The 19,674-nt window shown below is 52.1% G+C and overlaps 2 protein-coding genes across 2 annotated transcripts in view; one reads left to right on the plus strand and one right to left on the minus strand.

Annotated features, from left to right (window-relative positions):
* The window catches only part of LOC143696058 (uncharacterized), a 137,503-nt gene that overhangs the window by 5,897 nt on the left and 111,932 nt on the right, over nucleotides 1-19,674 (minus strand). The window lies entirely within an intron of this gene.
* LOC143696024 (uncharacterized) lies at nucleotides 338-18,315 on the plus strand. Its single transcript, XM_077191238.1, has 2 exons — nucleotides 338-372; nucleotides 17,457-18,315. The coding sequence occupies exons 1-2, from the start codon at nucleotides 338-340 to the stop codon at nucleotides 18,313-18,315; spliced, it is 894 nt and encodes a 297-aa protein (XP_077047353.1).

Consider the following 19,674-nt stretch of genomic DNA (forward strand, 5'->3'; position numbering starts at 1 on the left):
CCGGTTCCCGGTGGTGGCAAATCCTTATACCCTCTTGACTAAACTGGGGCCTGAGAATTTATGGTACAGTGTTATAGATCTCAAAGATGCCTTTTGGGCATGCCCTTTGGCTAAAGAAAGCCGGGATTATTTTGCATTTGAATGGGAAGACCCCGATAGGGGAAGGAGACAACAATTAAGATGGACGGTACTCCCTCAAGGATCAGGAGACAACAATTAAGATGGACGGTACTCCCTCAAGGATTCACTGAGTCCCCTAATCTCTTCGGGCAGGCTTTAGAGCAAATTTTACAGGATTACCAAGTGGGGCCAGGGGTTACATTAATCCAATACGTAGATGATCTACTCCTGGCGGGGCAGCAGGAAGAGAATGTACGGAAAGAAAGTATTAAGTTATTGAACTTTTTAGGATTAAAGGGATTGAAAGTCTCCAAGGCAAAACTACAATTTGTCGAAGAAGAAGTAAAATACCTAGGCCATTATCTAAAGAAAGGAGAGAAGAGAATAGACCCCGAACGAATACAGGCGATTTTAGCATTACCAATTCCAAGAAATAAGAGACAAATCAGGCAAATACTTGGACTAACTGGTTATTGTCAACAATGGATTGAAAACTACAGTAGTAAGGCGACTTTCTTGTATCAGAAACTTACTCAAGAGGGACTCCTAAAATGGGATCAGGAGGACACCGAAAGGCTGCAAGAGCTTAAAGAGAGCCTAATCCATGCCCCGGTATTAAGTTTACCTAATACTAATAGACCCTTCTTTTTGTTCATAAACGTAGACAAGGGGGTCGCATATGGGGTCCTTACTCAAGAATGGGCAGAGAAAAGGAAACCGGTGGCTTATCTATCAAAGATCTTGGACCCAGTAAGCAGAGGATGGCCTACGTGCTTACAAGCAATTGTAGGATGTGCTCTTTTGGTAGAAGAAGCCCGGAAAATTACATTTAATAGCAGCCTGAAAGTGCTGTCCCCCCATAACATACGGGGAGTCTTACAGCAAAAGGCTGAAAAATGGATCTCAGACGCAAGGCTTCTAAAATATGAAGGAATATTAATTGAGGCTCCAAATTTAACTCTAGAAACTACTAATATCCAAAATCCAGCTTCCTTCTTATATGGAGGACCAGAAGAAGCACTAACACATGATTGTATAGTGACTATAGAAGAACAGACAAAAATCAGACCAGATTTGGAAGAAGAAGAATTGGAAAAAGGAGGAAGACTGTGGATGGATCCTCCAGAGTAGTTGAGGGAAGGAGAAAATCAGGATATGCTATCATAAGGGGACCCAACCTGGAAGTGATAGAATCGGGACCCCTTAGTGGATCCTGGTCCGCCCAAGCATGTGAACTATATGCTGTACTACGAGCCCTGGAATGGTTAACAGGAAAAGATGGGACTATTTTTACGGACTCGAAATATAGCTATGGGGTAGTCCATACATTTGGCAAAATATGGGAGGAAAGAGGACTAATAAATTCACAAGGGAAAGATTTAGTTCACCGTAAATTAATATTAGACGTGCTCAGTGCCCTACGAAAACCCCAAAAAATAGCTATAGTTCACCTGAAAGGTCACCAAAAAGGACTGGATTTGAGAAGTAGGGGAAATAATGCAGCTGACCAGGAGGCTAAACGGGCTGCCCTGAGACTCCTCACTTTGCAGGAAAACATAGAACACTCCCAAACGCCAGAACCTGACCCCGACATCAAGTTTAATAAAGAGGAAGAGAATAAAATACAAAAACTAGGAGCTAAAAGGGATGCACAAGGAGCATGGAAATTAGCAGATGGCAGAGAAATAATACCTAGAGCATTGGCACATAGATTACTGACTAAGATACATCAAAAAACACATTGGGGATCACAGGGACTGGTAGATTATTTTGCTGCAAAGTATGTGAGTGTGGGAATCTGGGACATTGCCAAACAAGTAACCAGAGGATGCCTAATTTGCTTACAAGTAAATAGAAAAAATTTGAGAAAATTACCGGAGGGAGGCCGACCGCTAGCGAAAAGGCCTTTCTCCCACATTCAGATAGATTTCACCGAGCTCCCCAAAGTAGGGAGAACCAAATATTTATTGGTCTTGGTGGACCACCTAACACATTTTGTGGAAGCCTTCCCAACCGTAAGAGAAACAGCCAAAGTAGTTACGAAAATATTGATGGAAGAGATAATCCCGAGATACGGGGTCCCAGAAGTCATTGACTCAGATAGAGGGCCGCATTTTATTTCCCAAGTTACCCAAAACTTAGCAACAGCTCTGGGCATACGGTGGGAACAACATGCCCCCTGGCATCCCCAGAGCTCTGGACGAGTTGAACGAATGAATGGGGAAATAAAAAAGCAATTGACCAAACTGGTAGCAGAAACCAATTTGACCTGGGTTAAATGTATTCCTCTAGCGTTGCTAAATATAAGAACAAGACCTAGAGCTGATTTAGGGGTATCACCCTTTGAAATGATGTATGGGATGCCGTATAACCTAGAAAATCCTAACGAACATCCTGTCATTAATGACACATGTACGCAAAAATATTTGGTGGAATTGACAAAGTACAGAAAGGCATTATGGGAAAAAGGTATGTTAGCACAACGGCCTCCTTTAGATTTTATCTTACACCAGGTACAGCCAGGAGATTGGGTGCTCGTGAAAAGCTGGAAAGAAAACCCCTTGACTCCAAGGTGGGAAGGACCGTTCCAAGTACTCCTCACCACAGAAGCAGCCATACGAACCGCTGAAAAAGGATGGACTCATGCTAGTCGCATAAAAGGACCGGTAAAACCCCCTCACAGCTGGGAGGTTTGCAGTCTCCCAGGAGAAACCAAATTAAAGCTGAAACGAACTGATAAATGATTTGGATAGTAATCTGGGTTGGAGATAACCATTATCTCCAAACCCAGCTAATAGGGAATCGGGAGGCTCTTGGATATTGCAAACTCTTAGAGGACGAGTTGAGAAAGCCCTACTTTAAGTCCCCGAGATTAGAACATAAAGGGCACACATGGGAGGGGGAAAAAGCACAAAACAAAGATATAAGGTTAAAGTGTAACTGGTTAGATTGTGACTGTCACCCCCTTGTATGCTTTTCCTGTAAATTGTGTCACGAACCTTGGTGGTCTCATTGTCGGAGTGGTAGAACACCTAGGGGAATTTGTACGCCGTGCTATGAGAAAGAGAGGAGACTAACTTCTATCATTCTTAGTAGCAGAGTTGCTACGGGGGAGGTAAAGCTTGGATCTGACGAGTGGTGGGAAACCTTTTCCAAAGGGGTAAATCCTGATCGGTTCTGCTACCACCCTAACGAACCGATCCCCTTTCTCCTGGACATCCTGGAAGTGGTGTGTCAGAAGAAAGCCCCCAATTTCCGGCGTGACCTCTCATTAATAAAAGCTGATAACTGGGCCGCCAGTGCTAAAAAGTGGAAACGGGAGGTTTATCCGGCTCCTGAAGAATACCCCTGCTGCCGAGAAGATGGTAAACCCCGAGGCTCGCAGCAACCGAGTCGTCGGGCGAGGCAGAGAGGTAATAACCAGTGGAGTCCGTCGGAAGCCCCGACCCCCATATGGGATGTCCAGGAAATGTTGGCCGTCCTGCCCCAGGATTGGTAACCCACCACTGGGGAAACCAAAGGTAAAATTCAACCTGAGCTCCGACAATGACAGCCCCAAATTACAAGCCTTAATTCTTTTCTGGTGCATCGTAACAAGTTCAGGGGCAGAAGGGTATTCACATCAACCCTTCAAATGGTCACTGATTAGATGGGAAGACCAGTATGTTATCCAGACCAAAATCACGTCTGGCGCACCCAGCTTTTTATGTACTTTGTGTGATTTAATACCTGTAAATCCATGTTTAAATCAGTTTGGATGTTATTTTTGTCCAAGCTCAAACCCGGGAAAAGGGTATTGTAACTATCCAGGACACTTTTACTGTGCTTATTGGGACTGTGTATCAGTAAGCTCCTTTGGGGGGAACGAGGACCGGTTTATCAGAACTGGATGGGGTCCATACGGGTGTACACAGCCCACTTCCACATATACCCAGAAAGAAGGAGGGTTAGATGGAACCTGCAATATGATTTACATTAATGTGACAAAACCACATGACCAAGTCTGGTTATTAGGGAAAATGTGGGGAGCCCGATTATGGGAACCAGGGACAGACAGAGGGGGGCACTTTATAATCCAAAAGACAACCGTGCCACACGACCCCGAACCAATTGGACCAAACCAGGCGATAGCTGGAGAACTAACGCTAGGAGAAAATAATGGAAATGAATCAGAAACAGCCCCAACCACTAGTTTTCCAGAAATGTATAAGCAAAACTTTACTGATTCGACCCGAGGACCTGAAAACCCGGGAGAAGGGGACTTGTGGAAAATATTACAGGCCACTTTCCTAGTCCTGAATGAGACCCATCCAAATCTAACTGAGGAATGTTGGCTGTGTTACACCGTAAACCCCCCGTTCTATGAAGCCATAGGGGTAACAGCAAAAAGCAGACGAGTAAATGGGACCAACCCAGCTAGGTGCCTATGGAAAAAAGAAGGAGAAGAATCGAGAGGGATAACCTTGGCAAGGGTAACGGGGAGAGGAAGATGTATAGGACGAGTACCAGTGGAAAAACGACATCTATGTCAGGTTATGGGGAATTTGAGTGACCCTAAGAAGCCTGCCAGCAGCAAATACTAAATGGGTCTGTAACACTCTCGGAGTCACCCCATGTATAAATATAGACCGATTTAATGAATCCAGTGACTTTTGTATTCAAGTATTGATAGTACCCAGAGTCCTTTACCACCCCATAGAGTACGTTTATGAACAATATCAAAATATAGGACCCCACGTAGTGAAACGGGAAATATTCACAACCTTCACTGTAGCAATGTTACTAGGAATAGGTGCAGCCGGGACAGGAACAGGAATAGCCTCACTCATACAGCAACACCGAGGATTCCAAGAACTAAGAGCCTCTGTAGATGAAGACCTCAGGAGGATCGAAACCTCCATCAAAGACCTCACAGAATCATTAGATTCCCTAGCAGAGGTAGCCTTACAAAATCGAAGGGGGTTAAATCTATTATTCCTGCAACAAGGAGGACTATGTGCTGCTTTAAGAGAAGAATGCTGCACATATGTAAACAAGAGCGGAATTATACGGGACTCAATGGCAAAACTACGGGAGGGGCTAGAAAGAAGACAAAGAGAAAGGGAAAAACACCAAAGCTGGTATGAATCTTGGTTTAACTATTCTCCTTGGCTTACAACTTTATTATCAACGATAGCGGGTCCACTACTTCTCTTACTATTGGGACTCACGTTTGGCCCTTGTATTTTTAATAAATTGATTAGCATTGTAAAAGGCAGATTAGAAGCTGCTCACCTTATGCTCACACGTGCAAAATACGAAACCTTGAAGATGGATGATCCAGAAGAATCTCTGGAGCTCAGCAAAAGGGAATTAGAGCGTTTTGACGAACAAAATTGAGTATCAAAACAAAGGGGGGATTGAGATGAGGGACTACATTTTGTTCGTCACGAAAAAGAGACCAGTGTGTTACAAGAGTTGTCTGCTGACTATTTCTGTACTACTTCATGAGATATGAGCCACAAGGATACCAGGGAAGGGGTTGCAGGAGCCCACACATAGTCCCACCCAGCAAATGGTACAAACAGATAACTCACAGAGATAACGACCAGGGAAAGGCTGGGGAAAGGGCAGGGGCAGATAAACACCCAGCAGGGAAACCTTTCCTGCTGACAAATGGTACAAGCAGATAACTCACAGAGATAACGACCAGGGAAAAGCTGGGGAAGGGGCAGGGGCAGATAAACAGTCTGCAAGGCAGGATATTTGCTTGCTTAAGCTTGATAGGGCACAGTTTGCAAGGCAGGACATTTGCTTGCTTAAGCTTGATAGGGCACATATTGCGTTAATAATAAGATTTTGGTAATTTTCCACAGAGAAGTCACCAAATAAGGACATAGGGTGAAGAAGACGCGGCTGAGGAAGACTCCGCAGCCTTTATCACCGACCACCAGGAGACAGAAGGATGACCCCCTAGCAACAACCAGCGCAGGCGCAGAGAACTCCGAGATAACATGGACTCCTGAAGGATGGAGAGGATAAAAGGACTGAATCAGAAACTAGTTGGGGCGGCAATTGGTGGAGCTGAGACTCCCCTGTCGCCCAGCGCTGAGCCTTTGCTTACGTAGTATAACTGCTTCAATAATTAATAAATTCTTTGATTGGAAATTACTCGTTTTGAGTCAATTTTATAACAATGGGGTGTCCAGGGGGTCCCTGTGCCCAGGAAAGGGGGTACACGGGCCCCGGTGTTGAGGAAGGTGGTGGGTGGGGGCTGTGGAAGGCAGGAGTGGGGGTCCAGGGGGTGCTGGGGTCAAGGAAAAGCGGGGGCTGGGGTGTCTGAGAGGGGGAGGGCCGGGAAAGGGGGTGCGGGGGGGCATTGGTGCTGCATGAGGGGGTGCAGGAGGGTCCCCGTGCTGGATAAGGGGGTGCAGGGGGGGTCCCTGTGCCTGAGAACGGAGGGTTTGGGAGGGTTCCAGTCTCAGATATGGGGGTGCACGGCGGTCCTGGTGCAGTGGAATGGGGGTTCAGGGGGTCCTGGTGCTGTATAAGGGGATGCAGTGGGGTCCCGGTGCCCAGGAATGGGGGTTCAGGGGTGCCGGTGCCAGATAATGGCCTGGCTGGGATCTGGTGCTGGGAAAAGGGGTGCAAGGGGTCCCAGGGCCAGATAACGGGATGCACTGGGGTCCCGGTGCCCAGGAATGGGGTTCCGGGGGGTTCCATTCCCGAGTTCCGGGGTTCAAGGGGTCCTGGTGCCTGAAAATTGAGGTTCAGGGGGTCCCGGTGCCAGATAAGGGGATGTAGTGGATCCCGGTGCGCAGAAATTGGGGTTCAGGGCGGTTTCCCTGCCCGGGAATGGGGGCTCAGGGGGTTCCAGGCTGCAGATAAAGGGGTGCAGGGGTTATCGGGGCTGAGGAAGGGGGTACAGGGGGGGTCCCAGTGCCCCAAAATGAACGTTCAAGGGGGGTCTCTTGACCCCTTGGAACCCCAGGGGACCCTCCGGGATCCCCTGGAACCCCTTCCAGGAAGCGCCGGCAATGAAGAACTGGGGGGACGCCGAAATTTGGGAGATCTGGGGGTCTAAAAGCCAAGGAAAAGGGCGGGTCTGGGGTCTGGGAAGGACGAGGTGGCCGGGAATGGGCGTGCAGGGCGTCCCAGAGCACTGACGGGGGTGTGGGGGGATTCTAGGCCCGGATTAGGGGGGGCAGGGGGGTCCCAGTGCCCAAAAATTGGGGTTCAGGGGGTTCCCGTGCCGGGGAATGCGGGTTTGGGGAGAGTTTCCTTCCAGGAATTCGGGATTCAAGGGGGTCCCGGTGGCCGGGAATTGCGCTTCCGGGGGCGTCGGTGACCAGAAATGGGGATTCAGCGGGGTCCTGGGGCCACATGAGGGGGTACAGGGCGGTGCCAATGCTGGGCAAGGGGGTACAGGGGGGTCCCTGTGCCCAGAAATGGGCGCTCAAGGGGGTCCGCGTGCTCAGGAATGGGGGTTCAGGGCGGTCCCGGTGCTGAAAAAGGGTGCTGAGGGGGTCACAGGACCGAAAATGGGGGTTCAGGGGGGTCCCGGTACCCGGGAATGGAGGTTTAGGGAGTTCCCGGTGCCCAGGAATTGCGGTTCAGGGGGGTCCCGGTGAACAGAAATGGGGGTTCAGGGGATCTCGGTGCCAGATGAGGGGGTACAGGGGGGTCCCGATGCTGGGGAAGTGGAGTGAGGGGGGGTGGCATGACCCAAAATGGGGGTTCAGGAGGGTTCCCCTGCCCGGGAATGGAAGATCAAGGGGGTCCCGGTGCCCGGGAATTGCGGTTCAGGGGGGTCCCGGTTTCGGGGGGTCCCACTCACCTTTGGTCGCGGCCCCCGGGTCCCCCAGGAGCCCCAGGAGCACCCAGAGCACCCCCAGCCCCAGCGCTGGGGCCATCGCAGCCGTCCCCGATCGCGGCTGCAGAGACGCGAAAGCGAAAGTGCCCAAGGGAGCGCGGGGGGAGGGGGAAAGGGCGAATTCCAGGGAATTCACCTGGATCCCCTCCTGGCACCCCTCTGGATCCCTCGGGGATCCGCCTGGGACCCTCCAGGGCCGCGCCCTGCGGGACCCCCGGGCCGGGCTGTGCTGAACTCCCGGCCCTGCGCTCAAACTCTGCCCGGACCCCGCTGGGCTCGGCCCAAAGCCGGGCAAGCAGCGGGAGCAGCGGAGCCAATTTTTGCTGCGGGTGCGGGTCCCACCCCCGGCGGAGCAGGGCTGGGCGCTGGGACCCGATCCCTGATTCCCAATCTCCTTCTCTCTCTCGCTCTCTCTCTACTGTTCTCTCCCTTTCCTTTGGGGGATCATAAATCCCAGAGCGGCCGCAGAGCCCCGTGCCCAGGCCGGGTTTCCCAGCAAAGGGAGGCTGGGGCTGAGGTGCCCCGGGCTGGCCGGGAATGGGGGCCCGGGGCTCCCTGGGCTCACGGAAATGGGGGATCCAGGGGCTGGGAGAGGAGGATACCCGGGAAAGGGGGTGCAGGGGGGTGTTGGTGCAGGATAAGGGGGTGCAGGGGGGGGGTCCCAGTGCCCGGGAATGGGGTTGGGAGGGGGGGGTGGGCAGCAGCTGCTGGAGAGAGACTGGGACAGACTGGAATGGACTGGGACAGACTGGGAAAAGAACCCACTGGGAGCAGAACTGAGGCAGCAGAGATCATACTGGGATATACTGGGACCACACTGAGGGCTACTGGGAACATGCAGGGGACTATTGAGATTGGACTGGGAGGGACTGGGAATGGTTTGGATCATCCTGGGACTGACTGGAATCATACTGGGAGTGATCAGATCTGTAGTAGGGGTGAAGAAGAGAAACTGGAATAATGCAGGGAGCAACTGGGATCATACTGGGAGCAGCTGCCCCATGCTGGGGTCATACTGGGATCATACTGGGACTGATGGGGTGACACTTGGAGTGACTGGCATAGTACTGGGAGTAACTGGGATCAAACTGGAGGTGACTGGACTTATACTGGCAGCAACTGGGACCACAGCGGGGGCAAATGGCATCGGGTAAGGTGTGACCGGGCTCATCCTGGAAGTGCCTGGGGCCACACTGGGCTCTTCCTGAGAGGGACTGAGAGTGAAAGGAACCATACAGGGCATGACTGGGAGCCGCTGGGACCGTGTCGGGGGCAACTGGGATCCTACCGGGAGGGATTTGGACCATACTGGGAGCGACCGGGACCCACCGGTGAGGCGGCGGCGGAGCTGGGAGGCGGCCGCAGCGCAGGTGGGAGCCGCGCTGGGTTGTGCGGGGGCTCGGGGCTCGCTGCGGGCCTCGGGGGCGGCAGGGGGCTCAGGCGGGTTCCTTGTGCCGTGTCCGGCCCGTGGTGCCGCTGCCGTGAGGGCGCTGCGGGAGCGGCTGCCCGCGGTCTCCTTGCGGCCGCTGCCTCGGCAGGAGCCGCTGCCGGAGCAGCGCTGGCTCGGCCCGGTTCCTGTGGCTGGCACAGGGGCGGCTGCCCCGTGCCCGGGGCTGTGCGGGGAAATTCACGTGGCCGGAGGTTTCTGTGCCCCGAGGAGACAGAGGAGTCCTGGACAAGTGACTTTATTGCTGAGCAGAGGGAGAGGCCGTGGCGCATTTGCCGTGCGCTCGCTGCCATTGTTGTAGTTCGCAGCCTCCTTTTTATCCCCATTTTCCCGGCTCATCTCCCTCTCCCTTTGCCCACTGGCTGAGGTACTTGGAAGGTTCAGACCTCCCGATCTGCCAACTGCACGTCCTCGTTAATGTGCACCCCCACTTTTGTAGAACAGCCGATATTCACGGCTCTGTTAAGTCTTTTTTGTTCTCGACGTTCAGGAATTTAGCGGGACTTTCTGCGAGCAGCAGTCCATGTTAATTAATAACATTTATTGAAGCTGGTGGTTTCGCCCCTTACTTCCTTATCTACAAGCCCCTGGCCCCTCGCTCAGCTGCTGAATGAGCTGCACTCTCAAGGTGTGGAGTATGGTAAAAAGGTGAGAGGTGCTGTAGCACATCAGAGCAGAAGCAGCATTCGTTTAACCCATGGTCTGCCAGGGAACCACAAAACCATGTCCCATTCCCATCCTTTCCACGTTTGGACTGGTACATGAGCTGCTTTTTTGTTTCCTTTGTTATCTGTTTCACCACTTTTGCTTTGTCATCTATTTGCCAAGACCAGGTTGAGTCATTTGATTTTCCACAAACTCCTCTTTTCTCTGCTAACAGATGATCTGATCCCATCCCATGGTGAAATGTTGTGTTCCTCATTTCAGTGGATTGCTCAGCAGGAAGGTCAGGAGCTGGAGCTGTCTGGTTGGTTATTCCGAGGACAGCTTGTAATCTAATGGTGCCATTGAAATGAGAAATGGGTTCTGTGGCTCCTGATATGAATTGGTTTGGGTTCCCAGGGGCTGGTCCATGGTGTTGTAGGATTTGTTCTGCTGGCCGTTCATCTTCTCCCCATTTTTGGCCGCTCTCTCCAGCCAGGGCTGCATCAATTGACCATTTGTCTCTAATTAAATCATCAAATACTTGGATTCCCAACTGATTTCCCGGAACTTGTGGTAGCAAGAACATCTCAGTGCTCTAATCCACCCCATATAACATAGACAGTGACAGCACACGTTGGAGTGGGCAGAGGGATGATTCCCCCCCATTTATTTATAGTGAAGTTTTCCCAACATTCTCCATTTGCTGTTTCCCTTTGCAGCTTCACCCGTTTCTGTTGCAGGGTCAGATATCCTCACCCCGGGCTCTGCCTTGAGCTGTGCAAATTCCATCAGTGCAAGCAGGCAGAGCTCGGGGTGAGGGGCAGGGGGAACCAGCCCAATTCCTGCCCCAGGCAAGAGACCCAGGTACATTGGCCAGGCTTTGCCCAGCAGGGTTCATTTGCATTCCTAAAGCTCCTCTCCTGGCTGACTAGAACCAAAGCTTCTCTTCCAGGGCAGCCATCTGGTGAGTCACATGTGCCCCCCCGCCCCCGTCCCAGAATCTGCTTTTTTTAAAAAAAGTATTAACTATTTAAGAGTTAAAAGTATCACGGTTAAAGCTCTTCAATTTTGCAAAATGCAACATAAAGGCGAACATGGAAAAACCCTGACCAAAAATTGATTCTCACCCTTCTGTCCCAAACCTACCTGACAATATAAAGTAGGACTATTATAAAAAATGTTTCTCATGTTGTAATCTTATCACTGAAACTGTAGGGAAAACAAAAACTCTCCAAGAATCTCTTTAGTGTGAGAGAGTCAAGGCATTGCTTGGTTCTGGCCAGGATGGGCAACAGAAATAATTTCATCCACACATAGCCCGGCTGTGCAGAAAACATCATTCCATGACATGTCAGTTTTACCCGATTTTTCCTAAACTTTACGTAGTCTGAACCAATCTAAATCCACTGCTTTAAAGTTCATTGCTTCCAAGTCGTGTAAGTTTTTAGTGTTTGGTTTCCTATTAGACTCGGATTTCTTCCCCTCTGCTGTGAATTCCGCCCACACTCCTGGATTTCCTTCTCAGCCTTTTCCAGACCAGGTGTCTCCAGCTGTGCGGGGGCAGTGTCTGGGGTAGCTGTTGGTTGCTGTTTGCTGCGGGGCGTTGATGTTTTGTTGCTGGTCCTTATCTCTGTGGGTGTCTTTTGGGCTATTCCCAGTCTGTTCGGATGTTAAACCCGTCTCCATTGAGTGGTGGAGATGAGTTTAACATCCGAACAGACTGGGAACCCCTTAAATAAAACCTTTAAAATTTCTTTCCCAAAGGCAAACCTTTGAGTAGAGAAACCTTTCTGAGCAGAGAAATAAGATTTAAAAGAAGCAGGATGGGTACATTTTGCAGCAGTGCAGTCGCAGGCAGCCCAGAGTGTGGGTGTGAGTGAGCCCCAGGGTGGAATTGTGCCGCGGTGCTCCCCAGCAGCTGTGGCAGTGCAGGCCCAGCCAGCGCTGGAGCTGCAGCAGCGGCAGCGAGGCTTGGCCGCAGTGGCTGGAGGTGCCAGGGGAGGGTGGCCAGGATTCCCGAGGGTTTGAGCAGAGGATCTGTGGGCAGGCCCAGGGGCTTGGCCCGCTGTGGAGCCCTGGCTGCTGCTGCGTTGCCTTCAGGGCAGGCTCAGGGCGGCTCCCATGGTCCTGCTGCAGGCGGGAAGTGCAAATCTCCGGGGCTTCAGAGCCCCTGAGGCCAGGCTGAGGGGTCCCCCCGTGCTCAGCTGTGCTGGCGGCTGTTTCTGGCCTCAGGGACACTTGGCGTGGGCCCCTTGGCCACCAGTGGTGCTGCTTTGCACTCCTTAGGCAGGAGCCGATGGCCTGGCTGGGTGTTGGCAACAGCAAAGTCCCAGGGCAGGCTCTGTGCCAGCCCAGCTTCCTGGGGGAGAGATTCCACAGGAGACAGGATCCTGGCTACAGCCTGCCTTACATTTACATCCCTTATTTCCACCCTGCACTAGGTGGAGAATTGCCCAGGTAAGGAATTCCAGACATGAATTCCAAGGGAGATAATTGAATATCTGCCTTGGGTCTGGCTCTTTTTCTTGCCAAGGCCAATGGCAAAAGCTGTACCCATGGCATCTTGGTTTCTATCTCCGGCTTCCAAAGGTGTTTCTTTATTTCCCCATTCATTCTTTCTACCCAACCCGAGCTCTGGGCTTGCCAGGGGTTATGGAGGTCCCATTGTATTCCTAAAGCTGCCATAACCCCCTGAAGGGTCTTTCCTGTAAAATGAGTTCCCCATCTGAATCTATGGCTCCCACAATCCATTATCTTTGAATTATTTGTTTTAGCAATAGGTTAATAAGTGATCCAGTGCTTGCTGAAGCAGTCAGAATTGCTTTTGCCCCCCTGTTAGGTGCCATGGTGTCACCAGAAGATTTTGAAGCCTTCCTGCTCAGGGCATTTCAGTGCCAGGCTCTTACAAGCACCCACAGCTCCGCGGGTTGAGCTGAGCATGGGGCGGTGAGCTGCGCTTTGTCTGATTCCCCTTCCTTAATAACAGCCTGTCTTGTAGCTCTTTTCCCTCCTGCTGCCCTTGCAGAGCCATCCACAAACACATTGTCTCCCTCAGGCCAGGGAATGTCCCATCAATCTCTCCCAGCCTGGCTCGGGAGCTCTGTCCCTTGAGTGCAGTCCTGGGTTCCTTGCCAGCCCCTCTCCAGGCTGTTCAAACAGGAGGCTGGGTTAAACCCTTGCCCTGTCCTCAGTTCTGAATCCTCCTGTGCCATTGAACAAGTTTCATACTGTAATCACCGAGCCCTGCTCATCCATTTAGAGGCTCTTTTGGTTGTCAAAGCTTTAACTTGATGCCAGACTTGAACTCTAGGAGATCCTCCTGTTGTCATCAGTTTTCAGCCTCTGCTCCCACGGAAGCTGTGGCTGCACAATTCTGCAGACAATGAGGCTGCTCTCTGGCCACTGGGTTAAACATTTTAGCACAAGAATTCCTTTGGCAAGACCCTGTTTAATGTCCACCTATAATTCAAATTCTTTTTCCCTGTCTGGAAGGCCCAGGCCACTCGCCTCAGTTAATCTTAATTTTAACACTTGAAAATTCTGTGTTTCCTCCTTGTGTCCATCCATCCAGTTTGTTGACTGGCAAGATAGGAGTGTTGTAGGGAGACACCCTTGGCTCCAAAAGCCCTGCCTTCAACAGGGACTCAATACCAGGCTGTGAGCCCTTCCTTCCCTCTCTTGGAACAGGGTAGTGCTTGTCCTGGTTGCTTTAATTTGTAGAGGCTCCATATCTAATTTTCTGTATTTCCCTGGGGCTGCCCACACTTCTGGGTTCACTTCAGCATAGGCCTTGTCAGACTTTTGACACAGAGGTACAACAGAACTAGCCTCTGTATCCCTTTTTACAGTATTAAAATCCAGCTCTCAAACTCCTTCCTAGTTAATTACAATCACAGGAAGAAGAAAAAGAAATTTATTTCAAACCTATCCCCCACAGCTTCTAATAGTGGTTGAACAAATCATACCTGCTCATCTTTCCCACTCATTCCCTTAAAAATTAAAATATTCCTTTACTATTTTCCCCTTTAGGTCTAAGATTCAGAGCAGATTGAGAGGCCCCTGTGTCCATCAGGAAATGCCTCCTCTCAATGCAGACCCACCTGAATGTTCTCAAGGGCTCCAGTGTGGAGGGTCCCTGGTGTGATGGGAGCTGTGTCAGCCCTGCCAATCCATGTCCATCACGGGCTGGACTTGCTGGTCCTGAGGGTGCTGCTGTCTCTGCTTGCAGTGTCCTTGTGCCCTGCAGCCGGAGCCCTGATTCCTTGCCAGGGGCTGTTTGGGTGGGCTGTGCCCTGCCGAGGAGGGCAATGCCTCTGCCGGGTGCTTGTGGCCGAGCCGTGCCCTGGGTGCTGGGGCCCCCTTGGGCCCTGGGGCTGATCCCTCAGGGGCTGTAGGAGCTCTGCCCTGGCCTTTGCCTTCAGCTTGGCCTTTTGCTGCTCCCTTCTTGCATTCACCTGCTGGGCCTTTGTGCCCAAGTGCTGCAGGGCCTTCTTCTGCCCCTCCTGCAGCCCCCCTCAGTGCCTGTGGGTGCTTGTCTTGCTTTACAAGACAGGTGTCTGCTTGGGAAGGCAGAAAAAGCCTCTCTTGGAGTGGAGAATGCAAACCCCCTCCCTCTTAATTTTTAGGATAGTGAAATCAAGGGGCTCTCAGGCAAAGATATGGGATTAGGAATAACGGTTCTTTACTAGTGTGTATAATATAATAATAGTAGTGTGTATCAACAGCTCCGGCAGTGCCAACAAACAGAGCCCGGAGCCGGTCCCGGCCTTTCGGCCGCGGCGCTTTCCCCTTGGGTGCAGTTCCGGGCACGGCCGGCAGGGGCGCCGGTGGCTCCCGCGGGGCGGGGCAGCGCATCCCTGCCATGGGAACCTCTCTTCACGGCAATAGAGCAATCCCTTCATCTAACTCTTTCACTTTTTTACCTTCTGTAGCCTTTCTCCCGTGTTTTGAGAAAGAATTTGGAGAGGGCTGCCTTTTAACTGAGCTCCTAGTGTTTTGATAAGGTGCTTCCTGTAGAGAGAGGGATTTTCCCTGAACAGCCGGAGCTGTGGTTACCAAGGGGACGTAACTCAGAGCAGGAGGGGTCAGGGGAGGATATCCCGCCGAGGCTCGGTCGGAGTGTGGGCAGGGTGTGCTGCCGGAATCGCCAGAGGGGGATCTTCCCGTGGAGGCCGAGCCGGAGCGTGGGCAGCCCCCACATGGCTTATGGCGGCTGATCCGGCAGCTCCCGGCAGAGAAAAGGCAGGTGGGAGACCCCGGCAGCAGCAGCGGCGCTGCCCAGCGCAGCTGGCACGGGCAGGGCAGCCGGGGATGGGATGGCTGGGACCCGCCCTCGGTGCGGTCGGCGCGGTGACCTCGGCCCACGCGGCAGGACAGAGCAACCCCATCTTGCCCAGCATGGCCGGCAGAGCGGCCGCGGGCCGGGCAGTGGGGCCAGGGCACACAAATTCACCGCCAGCGCCGGGGCAGGTGGAGCTGCCCTGGGCAGTGAGCCCGCACCTGGGATGGAAACCGGGGCAGGCGGAGCTGAGGCGGGCAGCGAGCCGGGACCCGGGACAGGCGCCTCGGCCGCCAACGGAGGGGGCAAGAGCTGCAGAGGATCCCACTCTCTTTCTGACTTTTCCTCTTGTTCCCCTCCCTTTCATTTCCCCTTTTTATTTTCTTGGTTTTTTCCTCGGGTGTTTCTGATACTTCAAAGATTTTTATTCTCCTAAAATCTCCTGTCTAACATATGGCATATTCTCTTTCTTCTAGATTAAATGGGTTTTTTTCCAAATAAATCCAGAAGCTAACAAATCTAAACTTCTGCTTGGATATTTTGAAATGGTCGACGAGCTAACTCATGACCTCCTAATGTTGTTTTTCTCATCACCTTTTTATTTATCCTTTGGCAAATTAAGCATCTTTCAGTGACTTGCTTTGCTACACCAAAAATCCCAGTGCACCCAAAATTCCTTAAAAAATGATCACACAAAGCTTGAGTACGCCAGTGGGGTTTCTGATGCACGTCTTCTAATCTTTTCCTAGTAAGCACATTTTATTAAGTAATTGTCTTCCATGTAGAAGTTTCTATTTCCCTGATTTATCTTGTTCATTTCCTATCTTGCTTAATTCTTTTTTCTCGGCTTCCCTAAACTTTGGAATTTCCAGTTTTTCCTCGTTTGGAGTTAATATTAAAATAACTCTTTCAGCTCCATTTTCTGCTGCATCCTTAGCTTTGTGATGTGCCCCCAGTTTGCCCAGTTTGCCTCTCCTTTGGCCCGGGCCGGGTTCCCCCCGCCCGCAGCGGCTGGGAGCAGCCGAGAGCCCCGCGCTGCCCATGCCGACCTGGCCCGGCTCCATGGCCGCTGCTGCCGCGGGCTGCGAGGGCTGCGGGAACGGGGCACCGAGGGTGTGGCTGCTGCTGGGGGAGGAGGAGGAGGGAGGGAAGGGCAGGGATGGAGGGGGAGGAGGAGGCAGGGTAAGGGGGGGAGGAGGAAATGATGGAGGGATGGAAGGGGCGGGATGGAAGAGGAGATGGGGGTGGGGATAAGACAGGGGAGGAGGAGGAGGGGGGATGGAAGAGGAGGAGCGGGAGCGGGAGGAGAAAGAGCAGTGAAGGAGGCGGGGTTAGGGGGGAGGAGGAGAAGGAGGTGGAGATAGGACAGAGGAGGAGCGGGAGGAAGAGGAAGAGGAGGGACAAAGGCGGATCAAGGCTGAGCTGCGGGAGCCACGCGGTCTCGATCCTTGCCTGAATTCGCAGCCCCCACCTGTGGGATCATCGCCCCCCCCATGGCTCCGGTGAGCGGGGAGGGGGAGCCCGGCCCGGATATCCCGGGGGGTCCCTGGGTTGGGTTTTTGGGGGATGTTTGGAGAATGAAGAAGTCCAAGGCTGAGCGGAAAAGGCCCCTCGGGGAGACATCGGGGGGGTGGCGGTGGCGGCTGCCGGCAGAGGCAGCCTGGAGGAGCAGAGCCCTGTGTGCCCCAGGAGGCCAAAGTGGGGAGGCCAGAGAGGGGGGAGCGCCGCCATTGGCGGGAGCCTCAAGAGCCTGGAGAGGGGCAGGGGGGACTCCTTGGAGCCGCTGCAGCGCAGAGCAGAGAATGAGGGGAGAAGGGAGCCCGGGAGCCCAAAGAGCCCCGGCATCCCGAAATGGGGAGAGCCAAGAGGGGTCAGTGCGTCCCCAGAGACGGCCTGGGGGGATCTCGTTGCCCTTGCCTGTGGCACGGAGGCAAATCCCATGCTGTCCTTGTCCTTCCTCGCCCAGAGCAGGAGCTGAGCATGGAGAGCAGGGAGGACAAATGCCTGCGGCAGAACCTGGTGGCAGAGGCCGTTTTGAGCGGCTCCACAGCGCAGGAAGCCAACGGGGAGGAAAAGGCCCGGAGATGCCGCACGAGGAGGGGCTGCAAACGCAGATGGGGGGGATGCGAGGGGGAAAGAGCCAGCCTGGGCCGGGAAGGCGGCCGGAGATGGAGGCAGAGCTCGGAGCTGGTGCTCCATGAGCAGCTCCATGATGGGGAGAAGCCCCACATGTGCGTGGAGTGTGGGAAGAGCTTCAGGAGGAACTGCCACCTGATCAGCCACCAGAGGATCCACACTGGGGAGAAGCCCTACGAGTGTGGGGAATGTGGGAAGAGCTTCAGCTGGAGCTCCAGCCTGATCAGGCACCAGAGGACCCACACTGGGGAGAGACCCTGTGAGTGCTCCAAGTGTGGGAAGAGGTTTCAGACCAGCTCCAGTCTTCTCCAGCACTATCAGAGTCACACAGAGGAGAGGCCCTTCCAATGCCCCGACTGTGGGAAGGGATTCAAGCGCAACTCCACCCTCGTCACCCATCGGCACATCCACAGTGGGGAGAGGCCCTACGAGTGTGATAAATGCAGGAAGAGGTTTCAGACCAGCTCCAATCTCCTCCAGCACTATCAGATTCACACAGAGGAGAGGCCCTTCCAATGCCCCGACTGTGGGAAGGGATTCCAGCGTAACTCCACCCTCGTCACCCATCGGCGCATCCACACAGGGGAGAGGCCCTACGAGTGTGATAAATGCAGGAAGAGGTTTCAGACCAGCTCCAATCTCCTCCAGCACTATTGGATTCACACAGAGGAGAGGCCCTTCCAATGCCCCGACTGTGGGAAGGGATTCCAGCGCAACTCCCACCTCGTCACCCATCGGCGCATCCACACAGGGGAGAGGCCCTACGAGTGTCCCCAGTGTGGGAAGAGCTTCTCCTGCAGCTCTCACTTGACCCGACACCAGCGGAGGCACCGGTAAGGGAAGCCCTGCGAGTGCCCCGAGTGCGGGAAGAGCTTCGTGCGCTGCTGCAGCTCCATCCCCCACTGGAGGAGGCACTTTGGGCACAGCCCTGGTCACTCACATTCCCTGTGATCCATGTTGGGAACACACCTGGCTGCTTCTTGTCCTTTGGTTTGGCCTGAATTTTTTTCTCTTCTCCATCTCTCTGTCCTCCAAAAGTCCATTGGGATGGAACAGTCACCTCAAAACCACTCAAATTCCACTGAAAATAACTGAATTTTAACCCGAAAGGGCTCAATTCCACCTCAGATTGCTTGTTCCTTCCTCAAAAAACTTAATCCCAGGCCAAACTCACTCCATTCCACAGCTGTCAAGTTGAGATGGAGTTGGAAGGAGATTGGGAGAAGTGGGATCCCAATTTGGAGCAGTGGGATGGGGATTGTGTGGGGCTGGGTGTGTGGGATGTATTTGATAGCAAATAAAACTTTCAGAGTTACTGATTCTGTCCCGTTCATTTTCAGTCAGTTCTGTTTGCAGAGTGCCACCTTCTCAGCTGATTCAATTCCTATAAAAATCCCATTTTTAAATCATCTAACCCAAACAATCCAAAAACCAATATCAAAATAAAACCACCTGCACACAATTAATGTTTTAAAAATAATTTTAATTTTTCAAGAGTACTTAAGGATGTTATTAAAGTTTAATTGTTTGGTTGAAATGTCTGAGAAATTGTAGTGGTGTTTGGTTTTGTGTTTAGTATATTTGTAATATGAATTGTTTAACTAAGAGGTGTTAGATTGCATGGTAGTTTCTTTAGATAATTTTATCTAAAGTACATTAGTCATCGAGTTAAAATTTTCAAAAGGTATTTCCTGATATATAATTTGTTTATTTATATGCATTGGTAATATTATAGTAATAGTTATTGTTGGTTGGAGTTGAATCATTGTTGGAGTTGAATCATTGTAAAGAAGAGTTGAGATTTTTATATTTCATTTTTATTATAATTTATTTAATTTCAATTATTATTTCTTTGTTTATAGTTTTATTGCAATTTGTTGAGGGGATAGGAAGGAAGTTCAAGGGCAGGAACATTTTTTCCTGGCTGGGAACTGGAATTCCAGACCCTGGGAGTGTGTGCAGGACCCCACAGACTGGGATCAAAGATGGGCTGGGATCAAATACAGGCTGGGATCAAATATGGGCTGGGATCAAAGATGGGCTGGGATCACCTGGACTGGGATCACATGGATGGGGATCGTGTGGATCAGAACCCTCCAGACCAGGATACCTGGAGTGGGATCAAATATGGACTGGGACTGTATGGACTGGGATCCCAGGTTTCTGGGACCATATGGATCAGGACCACACAGACTG

Source organism: Agelaius phoeniceus, chromosome 28 (genome assembly GCF_051311805.1).
Source record: "Agelaius phoeniceus isolate bAgePho1 chromosome 28, bAgePho1.hap1, whole genome shotgun sequence".
Classification (NCBI taxonomy): domain Eukaryota; kingdom Metazoa; phylum Chordata; class Aves; order Passeriformes; family Icteridae; genus Agelaius; species Agelaius phoeniceus.